The following is a 15,661-nucleotide window of genomic DNA, read 5'->3' as shown; positions in this document are numbered from 1 at the left end:
TTGCCTACCCCTGGCCTAAGTAGATATCCCCGACCAGCCTTCTTCTTCTTCTTGTGCCATATCCATTATCGGGCATTGGTGATCCTGTTTTTATCAGTAGCGGCACTAAAAAGTTCTGCTGAGTTTTGTCCAAACCAGTCGCTTAGATTTTGAAGCCACAATGTTCTTCTTCTGCCTGGACCTCGTTTGCCTTCAGTCTCTCCGTGGAGGATTAAATGGAGTTTGCCGTATTTTTCTGGGTGTCACATCACATGTCCGAAATATTCTAAAATTCAGAGAAGAGCAACTAAGATGATCAAAGACCTGGAAAACATATGAAGAACGGCTGCGGGACTTGGGTTTGGCTAGTCTAAAGAAAAGAAGAAATAGGGGAGACATGATAGCAGGATTCCAGTATTTGAGAGGCTGCCACAAAGACGAGGGGGTCAAATTATTCTCCAAAGAACCTGAAGGCAGGACAAGAAACAATGGTTGGAAACTGATCAAAGAGAGAAGCAACCTGGAATTGAGGAGAAACTTCCTGACAGTGAGGACAATTAACCAGTGGAACAGCTTGCCCCCCAGAAATCATGGGCGCTCCATCACTGGAGCTTTTTAAGAAGAGACTAAACAATAATTTGTCTGAGATGGTATAGGTTCTTCTGCTTGAGCAGGGGGCTGGACTAGAAGACCTCCAAGGTCCCTTCCAGCTCTATTCTATTCTAGCATATGTTGTGTTGGTTGAAAATCTTCCTGAGCTTTTCAGATATTTCTGCACCGTATGGAATAACAACATTGCTTCATTTGTTGTTTTCTTCTTTGTTATGGAGATGCTCCTGCTGGCTCTTCTGGATCTGATGAAGGCCCAGTTGGAATAGCTACAGGTTCTGAGGGTTTCCTTGATGTGTTTTAGCTCTTTTCTTTTCCCTTTTTACTGGTAGGCAAACTTTCAGGCCAGTGGTGTTGGGTTCTGATCACTCCCATTTTGTGCTCACCACCCACCTGGACCTCTCCATCTCTTCTGCATTTTTCAATACGCTGCTTCCATCTTTCTTTCAGTCACGTCTGTCCGTCCACCGGTGTCCTTTCCTACACCAACGTGAGCTTGGAGTTAGAGATCTCTTGAAAGACCTTTTTCCATGTCTGCTTCTACCTTCAGTGTCGTTACAGATGTAATATTGTGTCTTGTCATTTGGCTTTGGCCTTTTTTTCTTCTTGACCATTTCCAGTTTGTTCTGACATCCAGCGTGCCTTCTTGTTTCTTCCTCTTTAGCACTCTATTTTCACATTCACATTATTTGATACCCTTCCATGGTTCCTCTGGTTGCACATCAATGAGTTCAGGACTCAAAGCGGTTCCTGATGTTGTCTTTGAAAATGGCGTTTATATGCTCGAGAGCGCAATGTGGAAAGTAGTAATCTTTATTCTTTTGCTTTAGTCTGATTGGGAAGTTGCACGAGCAGTTTGCAATCTGTCCCCAGTCAACCCAGTCCATGTTTTTGCTATTATAACTGCACTTTTCCACCTCTTTGTATCAATACAGGCAGTTTGATTTCTGTCTAGCATGCACCTAGGCATTATTTTGGTTTGAAGAATACGTTTATTTGTTGCAATGAAGAAATCAACACTTTGATAGAAAATGACAAGATTGTCTTCTGGTTTATACCTAAGCCATTTGGTCCAACAGTTTTTCTCATTATTTCCAGCTTTGGCATCATTCAGCATTGTATCATCAATCAACTTAAATCGTTTAGCCATGTAAAACTGCAGGCTTTATCATTGTTTTCTCATTATAAGATGCCTTTGCTTGTTGTGACAAAAACAATCATTTGCCTCCCACATCTTCCTATAACGCTGCTGCCCGTAGAGATGTCTGTTTCTTTAGCTGGGGAGACCTTTGGGCCTTGGCTGACCCTGCTGGGCCTGTACAGCTTCCTGCCATTTTTGCTTATCCCTCCCAGGAGCAAACCCCCTCCTCTCCCTTCCCTTCCAGGCAGCATGTAGTAGCAGGACCTGAAAGGAGGGGTGGAAACATCCACTGCGTGTCAAATTCTCACAGTATCAAAATGAGTGACATAAAAAAGGAAGACAAACAACAGGTACATGTTGCATTTCTATTGGGTACAAAGATACATACAACAGAAGTCTATTGTACAACAGCATTAAAAACTGGAAGGTTTGCTTGACACTGCAGAAGAGAAAAATTGGGACAAAGATGACCTCCCCAGCTTACGATGATCTCCTCCTCTTGGGAGAGCTGTGGGGGACGTTTACAATCATCCATTCTCTTCTTGCCGGCTGACCAAGAGGAGGAAAATTTCAGCAGCAACTGAACCCCACAGAAAACAGGGGCCAGGTCTGCCATTTCAGGCAGGGGTTACAATTCTCATTTCCTAAAACTCAGGTCTTTTTTTCCAGAGAGAGAGACTGCTGTCCACTGGGGGGGGGGGGAGAGCAAATGGGCCTTGCCCTCAAGAGTGACCAGCTCTCCCAAATCTCTCTCAAGTGGAAAGGAAGCTACTAGCAATATAATAATTTTATATTAATACTTAAAATGGCTCTGGCTTAGCATCTATCTAAAAGAATTAAGTTTGTGATTGCTTTTAAGACCAAAAGTGGCACAAATTAAAATAATGAATTGGCTGTAAGTGAAGAAGGGTCCAAATGGACAGAATTACCAAAAAGCTCTGAGGACACCTCCTCACCACATGATTCTCTAGACAAACAATCCATCAAAAGTGCTATTAGGACACACCTCAGGCAACCAGACTTGGGCAGAGGTTGTTCTAGCTCCTGGGCCCACCACCTATGTGGTCTGGACTGGGAGGTTAAGTTTTGTCTCCTAGAAAGTTACACGCAGGAGAATATACTTTGCCACCCATCCAACATTCACCAGGCACAGACACAGGCAGGAATGCTCAGTATGTGCAAAACAGTTAAGGAAGCAAAACCTTTGGATTAAATCTTTAGTACGTACATACACTTGCTTGTGTGTGTGTGTGTGTCTGTGTCCATGCACACATATAATCATAGAGGCAACTGTGAAGTCATAAGGCTATTGAGACATCAATTCTGGAAGTAGCAAAGTCCTGGAGATGACGCCTCCTCCACCCACACCGATGAAAGGGGCTCCTTGGTGTCTGTCCCCACGTCACAGTAATACATCAGCTTTATTCTCCATCTCCCCCCCCCAAAAAAAACCCTACGGGCTAAAAAGAATAATCTACCACATTATCAAACTCCTGAGTCTCCAGCACTGACTTTAAAGGGCAGGTCTGGTAATTTAAAAAAAAACCATTCAGAAAAAGAAAAGAATTAATCCTCAAAGTCCCACTGGGATTTTTGCTTTGCATCTGCATTAGTATGGCACTCACTGAGCTGCAACAACCAGATGTTAAAGTGGGAGGAGGTAAAATTAGCAAGCTTCCCCCGCTTTGCTTCCCACCTTTGAAAAGGATCAATGGCTGGATCTGCCACAGACGTAGATGTTCACACAGCACCACGCAGAGAACGGGATCAATCTCATTTACAGATCTATATATAAAAGGTGGATGTTGCTGCTGTACATAGTGTTGGATAATACAGAGAGATTATTTTAAAAGCCAAAAAAGCATTCAGTATTGTCAAAAGCTTTAACCTGAAAGCCCCAGAACAGTTTTCATCTGAGCACGGGGCTTCGAAAGAGGAATGGATCCATCTGAAGAAAGCTGCAACCTGCCCGCTTATCCTTCAGCTCTACTGAGCAGAGTTAGCAGCTTCCTCTGCTGGCTGCTCGGCCGCCATTCCTATGCTCAGTGCCCCAGGCTGCTCAGGCGGGCCTGGGGGGCCCACTGCCTGGGCCAAACCAAAGCCCTCTCCTGCCCTGGGGCCCTGCAGGGCCAGCTCCTCTGGGATGCTGTGGGCCTGGTCCTCGACCTCTGTCCCTGTGGTCAGAGACGCAAAGGCACACAGATCTTGGACCTTTTTATTCAGGTCATTGCGTTCAGTCTGCAGGGCCCGACACAGCTTCTCAAGGCGCTGAATCTTCACTTGGAGCCCTTCCAGTTCTTTGTCCCGGAGGGTTTTCTGTGTGGGAACAAGAGCATCAATTTCAGAGTCAGTTTTTGGAAGGAAACATCTGAAGACAGTCAATGGAACCAAGTTCTGAAGATAATTCAGTGGGATTGTCTCGCCCCAATAGGATTAGCCCGCCCACCTGTGAAGGAATTTTGACTGGAGCTGTCAAGGAGAAGAGCCTTTTCCACTGTGGCCCCCTGCCCTGTGGAACACACTACCGTCAGAGGTGAGATCTGCTCCCCCCGCCCAGCCTTCCAGAGGGGCCTTAAAACTTGGCTTTGCTGGCTGGCTTGGAGCACCACTGGGGCACTCCTTGCTGTAGATGGCCGACGGGATAAGTCCTCAGCCCTGCACTTTCCATCTCCTTGGCCTCAGATCTTAAGTAACTTCAAACATTTTAATTGTTTCTAGATTTATCTTTATTTTTGTCCATCAGTCTTGTGCGAGATAACACGGCTTCCTCTATTTTGGAAGGCTGCCCTGTTTGGCTACATTCCCCACAATGAGAAAGCCTCGGTCTCCCCACGGGAGAGGGCCATGTTACCTCTTCCGCCATTTCTAGAAGGGCTTTGTTGCTGCTTTCCCACCGGGACCGGTACATCGTCGTTTCCTTCTCCAGCTTCTTGATCTTCTTGGTCATCTATAGAGTTGCAACCGAAACAAGAAAAGAGCAGTTACAAAGCCCCTCCTACTTTCCTGTCTTGTCAGTCTTCAGCAAGCCAAGAACTGGGATTATGGACTACTGAAGACCAGACTGAGTGACATGGTTCTTGCCCTTGCAATCAAAGGCAGCTGAGTATGGATAAAATCACTGATTTTTTTACAAGGAAGAAAGCTATCAGTATGGAAATGAACAATGAAAATGTTTCACTGAATCCTGATTGGTTCAAAAACAGTGGCAGTGCTACAAACTTTTTTTATAGGAAAAAATGCACTTTTGTTAGAAAGCACCTCAACGAGGAAATGAACACTCAAGTATTTATCAGAACCAGCCCCAAACACCATAACAATTTATCAAAAGCATTTAAATTTTTCTGACATTGATAATGCTGCAAATATATTCAAGGTGAGGAGGTATTTACCGGGAAGCACTATGCAATAATGGCTTGAAAGCAGGAGATGACGAATTTTAGTCCCGCCTTAGCCATGAAAGCCAGCTGGGTGACTTTGGGCCAGTCCCTCCCTCTCATCCCAACTCACCTCACAGGGTTGTTGTGGTGGGGAAAATAGGAGGCGGGGGGGTGTTGGATATGTTTGCTGTCTTATGTGTAAAAATAATAAATGTGGGATACAAATAAATAAATATATGGACAGACGGATGGATATATCTTAGGGAATATAAGATTCTGCAAAACATTTCTTAAAATTTCAATATTTTCAGCCTACAAGAATGGGAAGGGACGTGGATGCTGCTGCCCTAGAACAGATTGGCCCAAACTGGACTGACCCGTTTTCTCTGATTTTTTTCTGCAAAAAAAGCAGTTCTGTAGGCCAGAGGTGTCCCTAAGTCTCCACGTGGGAAAAGATGCTGTAAAAGCTTTCTGGATCCTGGTGGCACCTGCTGCAGCCCCAGCTCCCTCGAGCAGCCTCTGGCACAGCAGGACCAAAAGGCCAGAAGCAACGCGGCAACCCCAACTCACACACACATAAATTCAAGGTCCGGGGTGGGTCAATGTGTCCCAGCCTTTAACTCTGCTGCCAGTTTCAGAAGCACGGCGGAAAACCTCAGTCTGGACTCTTCCTCTGAGGGTTTGGCACAAGTCACTCAGAGGCCAACCAACCAACCAACCCCCCCATCCCACCCCCTCCTGCCCTCCATAGCCTTGATCCACTGTATACCTTCTCCATTTCTTGCTTGAACGTGGTGAAGACTTCGCTGCTTTTGGAGAGGGTGTTCTGAAACTCTTCAAACTTCTCTGTATAAAGAGCCAGCTGAATCAGAGAAAGCAGAGAGGAATGACTGCTTGGAACATTCACGTCTGCAGCTGTTCTACGGGGTCAGGTGAGAGAAAGGACGGCGGGATGACAAATTCCTCTTCTCCAGCCCCGAGAGCAGCGGCAGTAGCCAAGTCCCATCCAGGGTGTCTACGGGGGCAAGCGGTGTCCAAACAGTCAAGATGGCAATCGCAACCAACCAAGTAAAGCCCTGTTCCTTTTTTGATCCTGCACCACTACCTAAAAGCCACCATTTGGACTCCCATCACAGATGGCCCAGGTCTATCCCACATTTGGTTTTGGAAAGACGGCGTCTCCCATCTTAGAGCCTAGCAACCCCCCCTTTCGGGGAAGTGACGAGCATCCTTAGGCTAAACCAGGGGTCTCCAACTGTGGCAACTTCAACACCCAGAATTCCCCAGCCAGCCACGTCCAAGTTGCCAAGGTTGGGGACCGCTGGGCTAAACCAACTGAGCCAGAGCAAAGATGCCCCCAGCCATCCCACCTGCTGCTTAAGATGCGCTTCCTGTTGCTTCATCAACTCACACATCCTCTGGGACTCCACGGCCTCTTTCAGCAGCTGCAGGAGAAAGAGAAGGAAGGGGAGAACAAGAAGGGAATGAGAGAGGAGGAGAGTCTCCGACGGGCAGGGAATCTCCTTCCAGAGAACCTCCGCCTCCCCAGCCGCTATTCAGCCTCTGCTCCCAAGCGGTGGAATCCAAGGATAAAGGCAAAACCAATTCCAGACGCCTGGCATCTGCTCCCTCTGTCAAGTTCTTTCCAAATCCAGATCTCAGAGCTTCACTGATAATCGGGTCTGATAAGGACCAAGACAGCCAATCCCTCTGGCTGCATTTCAGGCAGTCCTCAGCTTGGGATTAGAATTGCCGTTGCTAAACAAGGCAGCTCAGGGTTAAATGAGTTGTACCCGGTTTTATGACATTTTGCCACAGTTGTTAAGCAAAACACAGTCGTTAAACAAATCTGGATTTCTGCCACTGACTTTGTTTTTTGAAAGCTGGCTGGGAAGATGGCAATGGCAATCACATGAGCCCGGGACACTGGAAGCATCGTAAACGGATGCCAGTTGCCGAGCCTCTGGATTTTGAGTACATGACCAGGGTGATACCAGAAGTAAGAGAACAGGTCAGGTCACTTTTTTCAGTGCCATTGTAGCTATGAACAGTTGCTAAGCAAAATAAGTCAAGGACTACCCACAATTGATTACTAGAACTCCTGACAACTCCTCCAGTGTCTCCTGGCAGCTGAAGATCCTTTTCTCATTCAGCTGCCTCTTTTTCTTCAGCTGCCCCAGAATCTGCTCCCTCCTAATCCTTGCCAAGGCCTACTTGAGGAGGGCAGCGTGGCTGTCCTCCAGCTTTCTGTTTCTTAAACAAAGACACAACCACGCAAAGCCTCACAAAGTCCTTTTCCCGCTGGTGCCTCTCCTCCGCCTCTTTCAACATCTCCTGAGCCTGCTGGAGTTTGGCGTCCACCAACTGCTGCTGCAGGTCCTTGTGTTTGAAGACCTTGTCGATGTGCTGCCAAGAAAAACACAACAGGCGTCAGTCCAGGGCAGCTCAGCTCCGTACTGAACTCTCAAGCCTGATCTGAAGCCGCCAAAGGAATCCTCGCTGGTGCCAACTTTGATTCAGCCCTATGAGAAAAAAGGCTGAGCTATTTTATGGGCATGAAATGTTGCAGTTTGACGGTGTCATCATGACAGCGCAAACTGACACACACAAAGGTTTTCCTGAAGGGGGCGACCCACTAAGGAGAGTTAAAGCTTCTTTCAAGCTAAGCTGAGTCCCTGATGACAAAGGACGAATGGCAGCAAGATGGAGGCGGCTGGGCCCTCCCTTCCTCCAGCGTGGCTTGCTAGCTTGTAACTGAACCCAGAGCCTTAGCATCTCTGCAGAAGAATGCCGCAGAGCTCACATTAGCAAAACAAAGCAAGCTGCTTCGTTGCTGGGCTGGGCAGCACAATCCCTGAAGCAGCTGCCATTTTTTGACCAGCCACAATTCAATGCGGCCATTTGGAAAATGGTGACCGTTTCGAGGATCGGGCCCAGCAATGGAGTGGCCTGACTTCCCTTCCCCTGACCTCCTGCCATCTTCAAAAGGTAAGTGAGGAGGAGGGTGTGGGGCCCAGCGGGGTGGGAAGCAGGCCCAAGTGGTGGTGGGGAACCCCAAGTGGTGGGGTGCGGGAGGCTTCAGGATTAGGCCTCTCAGGGCCTCCCCCACCAGAGGCACCCCACGCTACACTTGAGCAGGAATGGGGAAGTCGTTAAGTGAGGTGATTTCGCTTAACGACCATCACCACTTGAGATTGTAATGGCTAACCTGCATTACAGCCATAAGCCGAGGACTACCTACATACACTGTCTTTTCTAGAGCTCAGGAGGAGCGCTGTCGATTGACCAGGAAGCCAAGCAAATCCTGCAGAAAAAGTCTCGTCTGAGGTGGCCCAGCTGAAGAGCAGCAGGCTGGGGAGGAGGGCCCCTCCCTCGGCCCCTCCCTCGGCCCCTCCCTCGGCCCCTCCCTCCCTGCCGCTCACCTCCTCTCGCAGTTCGTACTGCTCTATGAGCTTCTTCAGCCTTTCGGCCAGTTCCATGTTCTCCTGGCGCAGTTTGGAATTGCGTTCGTTGTGCTGCTCCATCTGCAGCTGGATGTCATTGAGCATCACCTGGAAGTGGGAGGTTACCTCCTTCCTCTTCTCTTCCTCCTCGCGAGCTCGCTGGACACCCTCCTCCTGCGGAGGAAAGCGGGAGAGCCTTCCAGGCGACTCGGACAATGCCAAGAGTCCGAGTCGAAAGAATCCAGCTAGCAAACCCCGAGGAGCTTGCTGCCGCTCTTCAAAGAACAAGAAGTTGCAATCAGCCACTCGGCAACCGTCCCTCCCGAATCCACGCCAGGCACTTTCCCCCTCTCTCGTGGCCTGTCAAGGTCACGACAGGGGGCAGCGGCTATGCACGGCCTTCAGTGGGCTGAATACCGACGCTCTGGGGGGGCCGTTTGGCTCCGAGTCTTTGTGGCTTGCGATTGTGGGCAAGAGGCCGGCTACTCTTTCCATTATGGAGAGAGGGTTTTTATCATTTTATAATTTTAAATATATGCACGTGTCTTATTATACTGGAACCGTTTGCTCTTGAGGTGAAGGCAGTCCTCAACTTACAAACATATCCGAGGCTGCAATTTCAGTCATAAGTCACAATGGTTGTAAAGTGGGCCATCATGTGACCACAGCCAACTTTATGACCTTTTCTGCAGCGGTGATTCTGCCACAAACCAGAAGGAAATGCCTGTTTCTGGAACAAACACAGTAAACTCCAGGATGCTGCAAATGGCTGTAAATTGCAGGCCTTGCCAAGCGACCAAAATGCGGTCATATGACCCCGGGGGGGGGGAGAGAGAACTTTGGGTTCCTTTTCAGGGGTCCATCGGTACTAAAGACTGATCCTAAACTAAGGACTCTCTGTCGTGGCTGGCTCCTAAGCCTCCTCTTCCCTGAACAGAGTGTTGAGCCCTAACCCTTCCCCTCAAAGGGCCAGGAGATGCCTGGGAAATCCCTGGAATGAGCTGCCACTTTGGGCTCTGAGAGGTGGAGTACTGCTGCGGGGGGAGGGGGGGGAGTCCAGGTAGGCTCTGACAATTTTCTCATCTGGCATCAGCCAGCCTCAGGTACCTTGAGAGTGCGGTTATGTCTTTGTAGCTCCCGGCACAGGCTTTCCAATTTGGTACGAGCCAAAACGGCCTTGTTGTGCTCACTTCGGAGATGGTCCTTCTCCTGCACCAACTGAGTCTGCTTCTTCTGCAGTATTTTCATCTGCTTCTGAGAGTTTCGGTGCTCTTCCAGCTGATGGGACAAGAAGGGAAGGAAGAAAAATAAGGAACGAGTACATCATGTAGCAGAAATGACTGAAGGATCTCCCTGAAAAATAAAAGCACAATGAGATGTTTAAAAAGCTAATTATTTCAGCAACAAAACTGTCAGCCCTTCAGGTAGGCCAGACAGGTAAAGGAGATACCCTAATATTGAACTCTGTTTTATTGAGACAGACTGGAATAACAGAGCCTTTAAAGTAGGACAGTGTTACTCCTTCGCTTGCTCCCTTATACTAACAAGATCCAAGGGGGGCAATAGTGGGCTTCTTTCTCATGCTGAGCTCATGTTTGTAAAGTTCACCACATATCTTCTCCATGGTTGTGCACCTCTGTAACAGTGTTTCTCTACCCCAGCAAGTTTAAGACGTGGACTTCAACTCCCAGAATTCCCCAGGCATCTTAAAATTGCCAAGATTGAACAACAGGCTCTACGATTGTGGAGAACGGTTCTGACAGAGGCGTCCCTTTCCTGCTGCTAATGTGTCTCCCGCATTGATTTGCTCTGCCTTTGCCAACCAAGCAACTAGTGGACTATACAGTATTTCAGCCAGCTTGCTGGCCAAGGAGGGTGGCTGATTATCAGCCGATGTATTTGGAGTGGAGCAGAACGGAGATGGTCCCTCCTACTGGGGTATAATTATCTAGATACTAGTTATTTTCAGTCTACATTCCCCTTGAATATGCTTAAATGCAGACATGTTTTATTTAATTAATCAGCCTTTTTCAAACCACCACTCATTGCAAGGTTTTTCTGATCATCAAGGATGCTAACACAAAACACTGAAGGAATGTCTTGGATGTAAAGTGAAACATTTTCAAAGGAAAAAAAGTGTTTTGAAAAAAGCACCTTTGGCACAACTTTGACCTGGACAACCGAGAATCCAGACAGACCCCTGGACTTTTTCATTCTGGAAACTATGTAGATCTTTTCTACTTTTTAGCAAGAATAACAGAAGTTTTCTCTGGAGAAGATGACGCCCCCTGAAGTGTGCTGCAGCATTTAAAAATAAATATTTCTAGCATTTTTACTCAGGTTTCCTACATAATTTTATTTCTCCCTCAACTATAACTTCACAGAAGTTTCAGGGAAGAACTTGAGCCTGAGTTAGTAAATCATTTGGCCTAGTCCTAAACAACTGAACTACACAGATTAAAGCTTAAAAACCGACTAAAATAAATAAAACAGACAAAAAAACTTCTGATAAGATACCATTGCATAAATTTTCCCACCATCATAAGTTTGTTGGTTTTTAAATTCAGTTTTTAAGCTTTAAAATTGGTTACTTTTGCTACCCAAGAGTCAAGCAGCCACCCTGGTTCAAGAAATCAAACTCCCAAAAGCAGGATAAGATTTTGCAACTTGGGTTGGAAAGTGACCATTCTTTTATCTCTTGCAGCTGCCTGAGTGAAGATGATCTGAAGGCATCCAACTCCCCTGGACAACCCGCTGCCCTGCCCGCGTGACAGCGGAGAAAATTCTCCCGTCTGCTGAGTCGCCTCTCCACCCATGCAAGGCACTGACCAGTTCCGCGTACTTCTTGCAGAGGGCTGCCAGCTTCTCCTCAGACGTACTGAGGGTGTTGAGGGTCTGCATCAGCAGAGTGATCTCCTTGCCTGGAAGCAAAGCAAAGGCTCATTCAGAGCAAGCACAGAGACATGGTGGCATGGCGTCTCCGGTACAAAAAAGCCTCTAGAATGTGGGAAGTAAAGCTAGACACATTCTAGTTATAGACTCTTAAAATCATTTGAGGTAAGGTAACTGGGAGCCTCCCCGCATTTCAGTTACACAACAACCCTTAAGAGGTAGGTGAGTCGTGAGATGCCAAAAATCACCCCCTTCCAAGACTAACAACTGCTAAGGCTGGAATGATTTAGCAACTGTGTGTGTGTGTTTGTGTGTGTGTGTGTGTGTGTGTGTGTGAGAGAGAGAGAGAGAGAGAGAGAGAGAGAGAGAGAGAGAGAGAAAGAAAGAGGAGAGAAAGAGACAGAGAGAGAGAGAGAGACAAGAGAGAGAGAAACGGTAGCGTCTCTGTGCACATGTCCCTTCCCCAATCCTTCTCACTGCCTGCTTTTTGGAAGAACATAGGGAATGTAGGCCTGTCAGCAGAGAACTTCCTACCGAGCCCTCTAGGCTTCTTTTTCTCCTGGACTCGTTTGTGGTCACGCTCTCCGATCTCATCGGTGATTCCCCTGGGACCCTCCTTCTCGCCATTTATCTCAGGGCAGCTTTGGTCCTGGTCCCCGTTCCGGGGGGACTCGCTTCGGCACTTCTCTGGCTCGTCCAGCTCCACAGGCTCATTCTGGCCATTGTCCTCTCCAGGGGTTTCCTGGTTGGAGTCCCTGCAATAAGTGCTCAGAATGTCCTCCAGCTGTCTGCTGAGCTCCTCAGAAACATCCGGGACTGGCTGGCAAGGCACAGCCTCCTCTGCCAGATGTGCTGCAGACGGTAGAAAGCACCATTCAACATTAAGAGGGGAGAAGTCCAAAGAGAAAAAAAACAAATGAAAACACAGCTCTTGAGAGAATTAGTGAAGGACAGAGTAAGAATCGTTCTCTCAAATGATGGTGGTGCCCCAAATTCTACATTTAAAGAGAAACAAAACTAGTGAATCTCAGGGAAACACACCTTCTTCTTTCTCCCTCTGCTCCTCGTTCACCGGCATTTCAAGCTGATCGTCAGCAAAGTGTTTCAAGGCAGAGAGGCCAAGTTGGTGGTGACAATCTCCGCTTCCTGCATTCCCTCCAGGAGCCTCAGCTAAGTCACTATCTTCCGGCCCCAGAACACCCCTTATTTTGCAAGGGCTGGGGGGTGGAAGAGAAGCTTTGCTTTCGCCATCTTGGTTCTTCATTGTACTTCGCCTTCAAAGCCACTTTCAGCAGTTTCTATGTAAAACAAAAATAAACGGTGTTATTTTGGGATGATTATTCGCTGTCAGGCAACAGCACATATGCAAATATGAGATTTAAGGTGCTGGTACTTACCTTTAAAGCCCTACATGGCTTAGGTCCGGGATACTTGCAGGACCATCTGCTGCCGGGAACGAATTCCCATCACCCAGTACGCTCACACAGAGAAGGCCTCCTCAGGGTACCGTCGGCTAGACAATGTCGGCTGGCGACCCCCAGGGGGAGGGCCTTCTCTGTGGGAGCGCCAGCCCTGTGGAATCAGCTCCCCCCTGAGCTTCGGATGGCCCAAGATCTCCAGTCCTTTCGCCGCGGCCTCAAAACACTCCTATTCCACCAGGCTGACCTGGACTGACAGGCATTTTAATTATATTTACAATTTTTAATTTATTTTTAGTTTTTAATTTTAATTTATTGCACAGATGATTTTAATTTTATTTTTATCTTAATTTCTGTACTTATTATATGTTTTGTTGTTAGCCGCCCTGAGTCCTTTGGGAGATAGGGTGGGATATAAATCCCATAAATAAATAAATGAATGAATGAATGAATGAATGAATGAATGAATGAATGAATGAATAAATAAATAAAGTAAATAAGAACTGGAACAGCCAAAGGAACTGCAATGTTACAGCCAACAAGGGGCAATTTTAATAACTGTTAGTGCCTATGGCAGGCACACCTTGTAGAATATCACTGATTGATCAGCTGGTTGCCTAGGAAGTAGCATAAGCTCAGATCGTGTGAGTTCTTGTAACTGGGAGCTGCACTTATTTTGGCAGAACAATATCACAAAGTGAGCAAAGACATGTCACATACTCAGACGGTTATCAGAATGTCTGCATATTTTCCTCGATTTGGGGAGATTTTTAAAAAAATATATATTCCATTTATTATTGTTGCAACAGTTCTTGCATTTCGTGACTCTACTTCTCTGCCAGTGATGAAAGAACAGGATTCCTTGGACCACAAAGAAAGACCGCAGAGTTGCACCACTCCTGCCTTAAGCAGAGCCTAGTTATTTGTCGCTGTCAGCACTTTGGAGACTCACACATTCATTCTCCTAAAAAGTAAGCCCCACAAGGGACGGATCCCTGCCAAAGTCTGCAGCCCTCTCCCTCCCCCGGGGGGGCTTTCGGGACCCCCCTGCTCGGCCATTCCAAGGGGAGCGCCCCCCCCCCGTTCCTTCCTGCAGCTCCTGAAATGCTCCTTCTATCCCCCCCGCAAAGCTTTCGGCCCCCCACGGCCAGGGGGGGTCCTCGCTCAGGTCACGCCCTCCTCCCGCGGGAAGCTCCGCAGCTTTTCCCCAGCGTACTATCACGTCACTCCCGCGCCGCTGACGTCACTCCCCGCCGCCTTGACGTCACGCCCGAGAACTACGAGGCGTTCGAAGCGGCTGGGCGAACCAGCTCGGGCCCTCCGCTGTCCCGGCGCGGCTGCTTGGCTTCCTTCTCCCCTCCGCTCCGTGGCTGCCGGGTTCTCGTTCCAGCCTCTCTCCGCTCGCTTAGCAGGACACTCCGCAGAGTTGCGAGGAAGCAGCTCCAGCCCGGACTCACACTGCGCCTGCGCCGCTAACGGTCAGCGGCCAATCAGAGGGAGGGACCGGCAAGAGCATGCTGGGAAACGACGGAAGAAAAAGCGCCACCCGAGGCGGGAATCTGGATTGGACTACAACTCCCGGCGGTCCTCATTCCCGGCGAAGGAGGGGAGGGTGGCCTGAAACTACAATTCCCAGCATCCCCTGGGGCGGGAATCGGCTTCACAGGAATGCGAGCGGACTTCAGGCAGTAACAACGACAACAAAATCATCATCATCCTCTTGCAATATGCTTCCTTTAGAACAAAACAGTGGCCTGACCCTCTAAAGCAGACCTCAGCTCTCTTCGGGCTCGCCTCGAGGCCCCGCGGGAGGGCTCTTTCTTATAAAAAATATCTGTTTTTCAAAATGTCATTGAGAAAAGCAGCATTTTTTAAATGCTGAGAGAATGAGGGCGAAGGTCCGGTTCTCGCTTTCCAGACGTTTCGCTTCCGGGCTAGGCAGCCCCTTCGGCGGTGCTTAGGGGGGAGGTGAGCGCCGGTGTTCCGCCTGTCCGAGGGCTTCAGAAATCATTAATCAATATGTCTTTTAGAGCATTGCCAGGTATCCCCCTGTTCTGGAACTGTAGTGTTCACCTTAGCAAAAGAATCCCAGCAGTCCTGAGCGCCGCATAATCCCAGGACTGCTTATTAATAGGGAAAAGGTGAGAGCCCAAAGAGCAAGGAGGCTGGCAAGTAAGAACCATGGGGGGGGGGGGTGTCAGATGCCATGGACAGGTGCTAGAGTGTGCGGGGAGGGATTGCATCCATGCATGGACAGCAGAGCGGCTTCTGCCACCTCACTAGAAAGGGGCTGGGACCAAGAACTCTGCACCAGATACCACCACCAGCAGAGCTATCCTCCCGCTGGGCAGCAAGGCAGGGACATTTCTGCAGGGCCTCCCCTGCAAGGGGAGCAGCAATGATTCTTGGGGACTACTCTGCTGAGAGCTGCCAAAGGTCAGATGGGGACAGAGGAAGTTATAAATGTGGATCGGTTGCCAAGTGCCCAAATTTTGAATCTGTAACTGCAGGAGTGCTGCAACAGCCAGAATGTCTAAGACAGTTGTCCATTTTTTCAGCACTGTTGTAACTTTGAACGGTTGCTGAACCCGAGGATTACCTAACTATAGCATAACCATTGTGTCTTTTAGATTTCTATCCTTATTAAGTTTGATCTAGAGGGATTATTTAAAATACTAATCCTGTTTTACTAATCAGGAACCAACATTTGTTTCTGAATTCAGAGAATGTTTTTGAATTAAAGTTACCTTAGTGAATAAAATAAGAAATTCACCACTGAAATGAATCTATATAAACTTGTTA

General features: G+C 48.1%; 1 protein-coding gene across 1 annotated transcript; it reads right to left on the bottom strand.

Annotated features, from left to right (window-relative positions):
• Positions 1–2,080: 2,080 nt before the first annotated feature.
• On the bottom strand, positions 2,081–14,310 carry TXLNA (taxilin alpha). Its single transcript, XM_083368911.1, has 11 exons — positions 14,076–14,310; positions 12,483–12,739; positions 11,976–12,293; positions 11,379–11,470; positions 9,657–9,827; positions 8,529–8,723; positions 7,393–7,512; positions 6,477–6,551; positions 5,876–5,968; positions 4,581–4,676; positions 2,081–4,045 (listed from the first exon to the last, which is right to left on the bottom strand). Exons 2-11 carry the CDS (start codon positions 12,703–12,705, stop codon positions 3,716–3,718), a joined length of 1,713 nt encoding a protein of 570 aa, XP_083225037.1. The 5' UTR covers positions 12,706–12,739; positions 14,076–14,310; the 3' UTR covers positions 2,081–3,715.
• Between the last annotated feature and the right edge of the window lie 1,351 nt (positions 14,311–15,661).

The sequence above is a fragment of the Vipera ursinii genome (assembly GCF_947247035.1).
Source record: "Vipera ursinii genome assembly, chromosome: 9".
NCBI lineage: Eukaryota > Metazoa > Chordata > Lepidosauria > Squamata > Viperidae > Vipera > Vipera ursinii.
This window is presented reverse-complemented; position numbering and strand designations above follow the sequence as displayed.

Coding starts and splice junctions, on each gene's coding strand:
- TXLNA (XM_083368911.1), bottom strand. CDS start 12,705: ATGAAGAACCAAGATGGCGAAAGCAAAGCTTCTCTTCCACCCCCCAGC. Junction 6,552..7,392: donor ACCAGCGGGAAAAGGACTTT/GTGAGGCTTTGC, acceptor TTTCTCCTGCAG/CTGCTGAAAGAGGCCGTGGA. Junction 4,046..4,580: donor TTCTAGAAATGGCGGAAGAG/GTAACATGGCCC, acceptor GTTCCCACACAG/AAAACCCTCCGGGACAAAGA.